The sequence below is a fragment of the Amblyraja radiata genome, unplaced genomic scaffold (genome assembly GCF_010909765.2).
Source record: "Amblyraja radiata isolate CabotCenter1 unplaced genomic scaffold, sAmbRad1.1.pri scaffold_530_ctg1, whole genome shotgun sequence".
In the NCBI taxonomy this organism is placed as follows: Eukaryota; Metazoa; Chordata; class Chondrichthyes; order Rajiformes; family Rajidae; genus Amblyraja; species Amblyraja radiata.
In genome coordinates, this window is record NW_022630594.1 from 56,514 (window position 1) to 67,940 (window position 11,427).

Sequence of the window (11,427 nt, forward strand, 5' to 3'; positions counted from 1 at the left end):
CACACCCCCCCACACCCACATCCCCCTCACACACACCCCCTCCCACATCCCCCCACTCCCACAACTACACTCCCACACCACCCCTCCCCTGCTCCACCCTCTCCCCTGCACCCCCCCCTGCCCTGCATCCCCCCTCCCCCGCACCCTCCCTCCCCCACACCCCCCCTCACCACATTGTAAATTGTCCCTAGTGTGTGTAGGATAGTGTTAGTGTGCGGGGGATCACTGGTCAGCACAGACTCGATGCGTCGAAGGGCCTGTTTCCACGTTGTATCTCTAGACTAAACACAGAACTAGTGTGTGAAGTGGTCGGCATGGACTGTGGGCCGTGGGAGCCTGTTTCTGTGCTGTATCTCTAAACTAAACTAACCTCTGAGCAATTTCTTGTGGTCTTGGGCAGAGCTGGTCCCAAACCAAAGTGTAATGCAACCTAACAGTGTTCTTTCACAGTTCATGTGGAGAAGTTGTTGCGAGTCACTGGAGAAATGCTGAACTTCCTTCATCTTTTGAGCACGATGAGACATCAGTTTGCTTTATTGACCACAGCTTCAATGTAGTTGGTGCAGCGTATGCTGTTGGTGATATTTACGGATATGTGATAGGAGCAGAATTAGGCCATTCAGCCCATCAAATCTACTCTGACTTTTAATCATGGCTGATCTATCTCTCCCTACTAATCCCATTCTCCTGCCTTCTCCCCATAACCCCTGACACCCGCACAAATTCATAATCTATCTTTCTCTGCCTTAACAATATCCACTGACTGGGCCGCCACAGACTTCTGTGGCAAAAATTCCACAGATTCACCACCCTCTCACTAAAGAAATTCCTCCTCGTCTCCTTCCTAGAAGAACGTTGAATTCATCGGCTGTGACCCCTCCCACTAGTGGAAAAGTCCTATCCACATCCACTCTATACAAGCCTTTCACTATTCGGTAAGTTTCAATGCGGTCCTCCCTCATTCTTCTAAACTCCAGCTAGTACAGGCCCAGTGCCGACAAACGCTCATCATATGTAAACACACTCATTCCTGGGACCATTCTTGTAAACCTCCTCTGGACCCGCTCCAGAGCCAGCACATCCTTCATCAGATGCAGGGCTCAAAATTCCTCACAATATTCCAAATGTGGCCTCACCAGCGCCTCATAGAGCCTCAGCATTGCATCCATGTTGCTTAATGTATATTGGTTGCTGGAGTTTTACTGCAATAACTTTCTCTTCCAGACCGGGAGATCGGGTAACTGACGGGATATCTGGGATCAGACAATGATCGGGAGATCGTTCTTCCTCCTCTCCCTTCTCCAAGGTACCATCAGCAGCAACTCAGAAGTGTTTACGGGGAGTGATGCACTGGGGGAGGGAGTGATGCACTGGGGGAGGGAGTGATGCACAGGGGGAGGGGCGGTGAGGAGGGAGTGATGCACTGGGGGAGGGGCGGTGATCTTATAGCGGAGCAAGATGGCCTACTCCTACGCAAAACACGTAGTACAGTCATGGGTGATTATAGGACCCATTTTAGCAACCAGCCTCCGCCATCTTGTTCCACCATCTTGATCCGCCAACTTGCTTCTGGCCAAAGATCGCCTCTTTGCTTCTGCCTCCGCTCTCGTATCTTCACTTTGGTCTTTGCAAAGGGTGAGGAGGGAGCGATGCACTGTGGGAGGGAGTGATGCACTGTGGGAGGGGCGGTGAGGAGGGAGCGATGCACTGTGGGAGGGAGTGATGCACTGTGGGAGGTAGTGATGCACTGGGGGAGGGGCGGTGAGGGGGGAGTGATGCACTGGGGGAGGGGCGGTGAGGAGGGAGTGATGCACTGGGGGAGGGGCGGTGAGGAGGGAGTGATGCACTGGGGGAGGGGGCGGTGAGGAGGGAGTGATGCACTGGGGGAGGGGCGGTGAGGAGGGAGTGATGCACTGGGGGAGGGGCGGTGAGGAGGGAGTGATGCACTGGGGGAGGGGGCGGTGAGGAGGGAGTGATGCACTGGGGGAGGGGCGGTGAGGAGGGAGTGATGCACTGGGGGAGGGGCGGTGAGGAGGGAGTGATGCACTGGGGGAGGGGCGGTGAGGAGGGAGTGATGCATTGGGGGAGGGGCGGTGAGGAGGGAGTGATGCACTGGGGGAGGGGCGGTGAGGAGGGAGTGATGCACTGGGGGAGGGGCGGTGAGGAGGGAGGCTCTACCACTACGCCACGATGCTGCTCTTCTCCGCTCTGTTCACACCAGGTCCACAGTGCAGGATAAAAGGTGTGGAAAGTCCAGTGAACTGACAGGGTGTTCACTGCTAAAGATTGTTCCTTCTCTCCTCAGCCGTGGTGTCGGGAAAGTGGAGAGCGGACAATCCCGGAGCTGTGACAGCGCAGAATGGTTTGTGTGCACGGATTCCGTGTCGCTACAGATACCCGTCGATCCTGAACAATGAACCACGGACTGGAATCTGGTTTAACAGTGAGTGGAACAACAAAGATTCTGTAGCCTTCCACTCCGGGAATCCCAGTCTAGCATCAACAACGTTTCAGCATCGGACCCGGCTGTCAGGAGACCTGAAAGACAACGACTGTTCCCTGGTTATAGACAACGTCAAGCAGCAAGATGCAGGTCCTTATTTATTCAGAGTTGATTTCGGAGGGGAAAATTGTTACAACTACCGTCCTCTAACACAGCTCAGTGTTACTGGTAAGTGCTCTGTATAATTCACTCATTCACTCAACAGTTTCTCCCAGCTGTTATCAGGCAACTGAACCATCCTACCACAACCAGAGAGCAGTGTTGAACTACTGTCGACATCACTGGTGACCCATCGGACTATCCTTGATTGCACTTTGCTGGCTTTACCTTGCACTAAACGTTATTCCCTTATCACGTATCCATACACTGCAAATGGCTCGATTGCAATCATGTATAGTCGTTCTGCTGAGGCAGATGGTAGTTCAGGACCGCTCCCTGGTTGTGGTAGGATGATTCAGTTGCCTGATAACAGCTGGGAAGAAACTGTCCCTGAATCTGGAGGTGTGTGTTTTCACACTTCTATACCGTGTAAAAACATCCTTGCTCGTGTGGGACTGGGATTTCGATGTGAACCGATGTATCCAGTGATATTTAACTAACAGTATATGTTTCTCTGTGTGTTAGATTTCCCGGATAAACCCACGATATTCGCTGCTGAATTGGTGGCAGGAAAGCCTGTGAACATGACCTGCTCCTTCAGCACCACGTGTGATGGAACGGCCCCCACCTTAACCTGGGTCACCCCCGCTGATGAACCACCGTCAGCCTCACACAGCGTAACTCAGCAGGGTGACACTCTGACATATACTTCTGTTCTGTCCCTGACCCCAGCGCTCAAACATCACGGGCAAAACCTCACCTGCAGAGTCACATACCCAACTGTGTCATCGGAGCAGACCCTCACACTGACTGTGGAATGTAAGTACGGAGATGATTTATTGTGCAGGAACATCAATAATCTATTAGCAGTGCTGGTATATAAGGTCATAGACGACAGGTGCAGAATTAGCCCATTCGGCCCATCAACTCTGCCATTCAATCATCAATCTCTCGCTCCTAACCCCTTTCTTCTGCCTTCTCCACATATCCTCTGACACCCGTACTAATCAAATCAACACCAAAAGCTGGAGAAACTCAGCAGGACAGGCTGCATCTCTGGAGAGAAGGAATGGGTGACGTTTCGGGTCGAGACCCTTCTTCAGACTGAAAGTTACGGAAAAGTGAAACGAGAGATATAGACGATGATTTGGAGAGATGTCGAACCGACCTGATCTCCTGGTTGCTAAACACATTAATTCTCCTTCCCATTCCCACACTGAACTTTCTGTCCTCGGACACCACCATTGTCAGAGTGAGGTTAAATGCAAATTGGAGGATCAGCATCACATATTTTGCTTGGGCAGTTTACAGCCCAGTGGTATGTATATTGATTTCTCTAACTTCAGGTAGCCCCGGCATTCCCTCTCTCTCCATCCCTCCCCCACCCAAGTCTCATCAGCTTCTCGTTCTCACCCAACAAACAGCTAACAACGGCCTGTTTCCTTTATCATCGTTAACTTTTTGCATATCTTTCATTCTTTGTTCTATATGTCTCTACACCATCGTCTATATCTCTCATTTCCCTAAACATAGAACTAGTGTGTGAATGTGTGATCGATGGTTGGCGCGGACTCCGTGGGCTGAAGGGCCTATTTCCACAGTGTATCTCTAGTCTGAAGACTAAAGTCTTTTACAAGGATCAGCGAAAGTGCCGCAAAACTGGTTGCTGAATGTTACCTGTTTACAGACGCCCCCCAGAATCTCTCAATCACTTCCCCCGACAATGTGAACAATTCCTGGGTCAGTATAAAGGAAGGAAACTCTGCAGCGATCCTCTGCTCCCTCCAGAGTTTCCCAGCGTCTAACCTGATGTGGAGACATCGGTGTCACGCTGAATACAACACGTTCCAGCAACGAGCTGTGGATGGACATAGACATAGAAAATAGGTGCAGGAGGAGGCCATTCGGCCCTTCGAGCCAGCATCGCCATTCATTGTGATCATGGCTGATCGTCCCCAATCAATAACCCGTGCCTGCCTTCTCCCCATATCCCTTGATTCCACTAGCCCCTAGAGCTCTATCTAACTCTCTCTTAAATCCATCGAGTAACTTGGCCTCCACTGCCCTCTGTGGCAGGGAATTACACAAATTCACAACTCTCTGGGTGAAAAAGTTTTTTCTCACCTCAGTCTTAACATAGAAACATAGAAATTAGGTGCAGGAGTAGGCCATTCGGCCCTTCGAGCCTGCACCGCCATTCAATATGATCATGGCTGATCATCCAACTCAGTATCCCGTACCTTCCTTCTCTCCATAGCCTCTGATCCCCTTAGCCACAAGGGCCACATCTAACTCCCTCTTAAATATAGCCAATGAACTGGCCTCGACTACCCTCTGTGGCAGAGAGTTCCAGAGATTCACCACTCTCTGTGTGAAAAAAGTTCTTCTCATCTCGGTTTTAAAGGATTTCCCCCTTATCCTTAAGCTGTGACCCCTTGTCCTGGACTTCCCCAACATCGGGAGCAATCTTCCTGCATCTAGCCTGTCCAACCCCTTAAGAATTTTGTAAGTTTCCATAAGATCCCCTCTCAATCTCCTAAATTCTAGAGAGTATAAACCAAGTCTATCCAGTCTTTCTTCATAAGACAGTCCTGACATCCCAGGAATCAGTCTGGTGAACCTTCTCTGCACTCCCTCTATGGCAATAATGTCCTTCCTCAGATTTGGAGACCAAAACTGTACGCAATACTCCAGGTGTGGTCTCACCAAGACCCTGTACAACTGCAGTAGAACCTCCCTGCTCCTATACTCAAATCCTTTTGCTATGAAAGCTAACATACCATTCGCTTTCTTCACTGCCTGCTGCACCTGCATGCCCACTTTCAATGACTGGTGTACCATGACACCCAGGTCTCGCTGCATCTCCCCTTTTCCTAGTCGGCCACCATTTAGATAATAGTCTGCTTTCCTGTTTTTGCCACCAAAATGGATAACCTCACATTTATCCACATTATACTGCATCTGCCAAACATTTGCCCACTCACCCAGCCTATCCAAGTCACCTTGCAGTCTCCTAGCATCCTCCTCACAGCTAACACTGCCCCCCAGCTTAGTGTCATCCGCAAACTTGGAGATATTGCCTTCAATTCCCTCATCCAGATCATTAATATATATTGTAAATAGCTGGGGTCCCAGCACTGAGCCTTGCGGTACCCCACTAGTCAATGCCTGCCATTGTGAAAAGGACCCGTTTACTCCTACTCTTTGCTTCCTGTTTGCCAGCCAGTTCTCTATCCACATCAATACTGAACCCCCAATGCCGTGTGCTTTAAGTTTGTATACTAATCTCTTATGTGGGACCTTGTCGAAAGCCTTCTGGAAGTCCAGATACACCACATCCACTGGTTCTCCCCTATCCACGCTACTAGTTACATCCTCGAAAAATTCTATAAGATTCGTCAGACATGATTTACCTTTTGTAAATCCATGCTGACTTTGTCCAATGATTTCACTACTTTCCAAATGTGCTGCTATCCCATCTTTAATAACTGACTCTAGCAGTTTCCCCACTACCGATGTTAGACTAACTGGTCTGTAATTCCCCGTTTTCTCTCTCCCTCCCTTCTTAAAAAGTGGGGTTACGTTTGCTACCCGCCAATCCTCAGGAACTACTCCAGAATCTAAAGAGTTTTGAAAGATTATTACTAATGCATCCACTATTTCTGGAGCTACTTCCTTAAGTAATCTGGGATGCAGCCTACCTGGAGATTTATCGGCCTTTAATCCATTCAATTTACCCAACACCACTTCCCGGCTAACCTGGATTTCACTCAATTCCTCCAACTCCTTTGACCCGCGGTCCCCTGCTATTTCCGGCAGATTATTTATGTCTTCCTTAGTGAAGACGGAACCAAAGTAGTTATTCAATTGGTCCGCCATATCCTTGTTCCCCATAATCAACTCACCTGTTTCTGACTGCAAGGGACCTACATTTGTTTTAACTAATCTCTTTCTTTTCACATATCTATAAAAACTTTTGCAGTCAGTTTTTATGTTCCCTGCCAGTTTTCTTTCATAATCTATATTTCCTTTCCTAATTAAGCCCTTTGTCCTCCTCTGCTGGTCTCTGAATTTCTACCAGTCCTGCTTTTTCTGGCTAATTTGTACGCATCATCCTTCGCTTTGATACAATCCCTGATTTCCCTATGTTATCCACGGATGCACTACCTTCCCTGATTTATTCTGTTGCCAAACTGGGATGAACAATTTTTGTAGTTCATCCATGCAGTCTTTAAATGTCTTCCATTGCATATCCACCGTCAACCCTTTTAGAATTAATTGCCAGTCAATCTTGGCCAATTCACGTCTCATACCCTCAAAGTTACCTTTCTTTAAGTTCAGAACCATTGTTTCTGAATTAACAATGTCACTCTCCATCCTAATGAAGAACTCAACCATATTATGGTCACTCTTGCCCAAGGGGGCACGTACAACAAGACTGCTAACTAACCCTTCCTCATTACTCAATACCCAGTCTAAAATAGCCTGCTCTCTCGTTGGTTCCTCTACATGTTGATTTAGATAAATATCCCGCATACATTCCAAGAAATCCTCTTCCTCAGCACCCCTGCCAATTTGATTCATCCAATCTATATGTAGATTGAAGTCACCCATTATAACGGTTTTGCCTTTGTCGCACGCATTTCTAATTTCCTGTTTGATACCATCTCCAATTTCACTACTACTGTTAGGTGGCCTGTACACAACACCCACCAGCGTTTTCTGCCCCTTAGTATTTCGCAGCTCTACCCGTACCGATTCCACATCCTCCAAACTAATGTCCTTCCTTTCCATTGCGTTAATCTCCTCTCTAATCAGCAACGCTACCCCACCTCCTTTTCCTTTCTCTCTATCCCTCCTGAATATTGAATATCCCTGGATGTTCAGCTCCCAGCCTTGGTCACCCTGGAGCCATGTCTCCGTGATCCCAACTATATCATAGTCATTAATAGCTATCTGCACATTCAACTCATCCACCTTATTACGAATGCTCCTTGCATTGAGACACAAAGCCTTCAGGCTTGTTTTTACAACACTCTTACCCCTTATACAATTATGTTGAAATGTGGCCCTTTTTGATTTTTGCCCTGGTTTTGTCTGCCTGCCACTTTTACTTTTCACCTTGCTACCTATTGCTTCTACCCTCATTTTACACCCCTCTGTCTCTACGCTCACACATTTAAGAAACCCTTTCCCTTTAACTCCATCCTCCATCCTCCACTATCCCATTCGACCCCATTAAGTGGCTTACCCTTTATTCTAAGACTTTATTCTAAGACCCTGGTTCTGGACTCGCACAACATTGGGAACATTTTTCGTGCATCTACCTTGACCAGTCCTTTTATAATTGTATATGTTTCTATAAGATATCCCCTCATCCTTCTAAACTCCAGTGAATACAAGCCTAGTCTTTTCAATTCCCTCAGCTGACAGGGAAGGATGCTGGGGTCTATCAGTGTGTGGCGGAGAATGAACACGGGACAGCAGAGAGGGATGTGACCCTCACTGTAGAATGTGTGTAGACACACACTGTCATGTCTATGTAAAGGAAGATGGATTATTGGCCCATGAGAGATGCTGGAATTCACTAACACAAACACACACACACACTCTCTCTCACACGCAGTCTCCCTCTCTCTCTCGCATAAACACACACATTCTCTCTGTCCCACACATGAACATCATCCCTCACACACACACACTCTGTCGCTCATACATACACACTCACTCATACGCACACACATTCTCTCACAATCGCCACACACACACGCGCTCTCTCTCTCTCTCTCTCTCTCTCTCTCTCTCTCTCTCTCTCTCTCTCTCTCTCTCTCTCTCTCTCTCTCTCTCTCCCTCTCTCTTCCCCTCTCTCTTCCCCTCTCTCTTCCCCTCTCTCTTCCCCTCTCTCTTTTCCTCTCTCTCTTCCTCAAGATCTCGGAGAAAACCCACGCAGGTCACGGGGAGAACGTGCAAACACCGTACAGAAAGGCACGGGTGGTCAGGATTGAACCCGGGTCTCTGGCGCTGTGAGGCAGGAGCTCTACCCACTGCGCCACCGTGCCGCCCACATCTACAGCCTTTTGTGTTCCCCACCTGTATGTAGCCTGTCTCACCTCTGCCTGACGTTGTTGGATTATATTGGTCTTTCCACCCAGAAACCTTCAATGCCTCCCTCTATGTATCGTCACTCCTCACGTTGCTTAAACACAAAGTAGTGGAGCAACTCAGTGGGTCAGGCAGCATCTTTAGAGTCATAGAGTCTTACAGCATGGTAACAGGCCCTTTGGTCCAAATTGCCCACACCAGCCAACGAGCCCCATCTACACTAGTCCCACCTGCCCTACTTCCCCCCATATCCCTCCAAACAAGTCCTATCCATGTTTGACGTCCATCAGTCTGAAGAAGGGGTTTGGCCCGAAACTTTGCCTATTTCCTTCTCTCCATAGATGCTGCTGCACCCGCTCAGTTTCTCCAGCACTTTTGTCTACCTCCTATCCATGTTACCTGTCCAACTGTTTTTTAAATGTTGCAATGGTCCCAGCCTCAACTACCTCCTCCGGCATCTCGTTCCTTATAAAAGGACTGGACAAGCTAGATGCAGGAAAAATGTTCCCAATGTTGGGCGAGTCCAGAACCAGGGGCCACAGTCTTAGAATAAAGTGGAGGCCATTTAAGACTGAGGTGAGAAATAACCTTTTCACCCAGAGAGTTGTGAATTTGTGGAATTCCCTGCCACAGAGGGCAGTGGAGGCCAAATCACTGGATTGATTTAAGAGACAGTTAGATAGAGCTCTAGGGGCTAATGGAATCAAGGGATATGGGGAGAAGGCAGGCATGGGTTATTGATTGGGGACGATCAGCCATGATCACAATGAATGGTGGTGCTGGCTCGAAGGGCTGAAAGGCCTCCTCGTGCACCTATTTTCTATGTTTCTATGTAGAGAGATAAAGAACAATGAATGTAAGATCGGAGAGCAGGAGGCATCACAGAGGGGGAGCAGTGAGAGGGGATGTGGCAGAACTGCAATGTTGTGAAAGATTGCAGCAGGGACTTGATCATTGGCCAGATGAGCTGATGAATGGTTAATTGAATTTAAATCAGAGAAATGTGAGATGCTGCATTTTGGGACGTCTAACAAGAGCAGCACCTACACAGTTAATGGTAGGCCTCTGGGGAATGTTGTAGAGCAGAGGGATCAAGGATTGCAGGTGCAAGGTTCCTTGAAGGTCAAGTCACAGGTGGTCAAAAAGGCTTTTGGCATACTGGCCTTCACCAGTCAGAGTATTGAGTATAGAAGTTGGGAGGTATGTTGCAGTTGTATAAGACGTTGGTGAGACCGCATTTAGAATATTGTGTTCAGTTCTGGGCACCATGTTACAGGAAAGATATTATCAAGCTTGAAAGGGTTCAGAGAAGATTTATGAGAATGTTGCCAGGACTAGAGGGCCCGAGCTACAGGGAGAGGTTGTGCAGGCTGGGTCTCTATTGTTTGGAGTGCAGGTGGATGAGGGGTGATCTTATAGAGGTGAAAAGATCATGAGGGGAATAGATTGAGTGGATGCGCAGAGTATCTTGTATAGAATAGGGGAATCGAGGACCAGAGGACATAGGTTCAAGGTGAAGGAGAAAAGATTTACTAGGAACCTGAGGAACCTTTCACACAAAGGGTAGTTGGTGTATGGAACAAGGTGCCAGAGGAGGTAGTTGAGGCAGGGGCTATCCCAACGTTCAAGAAACAGTTTGACAGGTACATGGATACGACAAATTTGGAGGGATATGGGCAGGTGGGACTAGTGTATCTGGGACATGTTGGCCAGTGTGGGCAAGTTGGGCTGAAGGGCCTATTTCCACACTATCACCCTATGACTCTAACGCTCGTCAGAGAGAGGAGAACTTCTTTAAAGTGGACATATCTTGAGGAGATTTCACAGTGGAGCAGACAAAATGTGTAGGAAGGAACTGCAGATGCTGGTTTAAACCAAAGATAGACACAAAAAGCTGGAGTAACTCAGCGGGTCAGGCAGCATCTCTGGAGAGTAGGAATGGGTGACGTTTCAGGTCAAGACCCTTCTTCAGGCTAGTTGTATTCGTACTTCATCTTTTCTCTCCGTACTGTCCTGGTTGGCGCGTGGAATTCTGCCGTGTTAACTCACGTTTAAACCTTCTTTTGTCTTTAGATGCTCCACGAAATCTCTCAATCACTTCCCACCACGATGCGAACAGTTCCCGGGTGATTGTAAAGGAAGGAAACTTTGCAGCGATCCTCTGCTCCGTCCAGAGTTTCCCAGCATCTAACCTGACGTGGGTACATCTCGGTGTCACGCTGAACACAACATGTTCCAGCAACGAGCTGTGGATGGAGTTCCCTCAGCTGACACGGCAGGATGCTGGGGTCTATCAGTGTGTGGCGGTGAATGAACACGGGACAGCAGAGAGGGATGTGACCCTCACTGTAGAATGTGAGTAGACACACACTAACACATCCCTCAAAATGTCATATGTGATAGAGGCAGAATTAGATAGTCGAATGGCCAAGTCTACTCCACCATTCAATTATGGCTGATCTATCTCTCCCTCCTAACCCCATTCTCCTGCCTTCTCATACAGCCATAGAGTTACAGAGCCATTGATTCATAGAGTGATACAGCGTGGGAACTGCTCAACTTGCTTTCAACAGCCTACATGGCCCAGCTACATTAGTCCAACCTGCCCATGTTTGGCCCATATCCCTCCAAACTTGTCCTAACCATGTACTTGTCTGTTTCTTAAACGCTGGGATAGTCCCAGCCTCAACGACCTCCTCTGGCAGCTCATTCCACACAACCAG

The 11,427-nt window shown here is 48.3% G+C and overlaps 1 protein-coding gene across 1 annotated transcript; it reads left to right on the forward strand.

Moving 5' to 3' along the window:
• The first annotated feature begins 3,147 nt into the window (after window positions 1–3,147).
• On the forward strand, window positions 3,148–11,143 carry LOC116970105 (sialic acid-binding Ig-like lectin 8). The gene is made up of 2 exons (XM_033016834.1): window positions 3,148–3,421; window positions 10,778–11,143. The coding sequence occupies exons 1-2, from the start codon at window positions 3,187–3,189 to the stop codon at window positions 11,065–11,067; spliced, it is 525 nt and encodes a 174-aa protein (XP_032872725.1). The 5' UTR covers window positions 3,148–3,186; the 3' UTR covers window positions 11,068–11,143.
• Window positions 11,144–11,427: the final 284 nt, after the last annotated feature.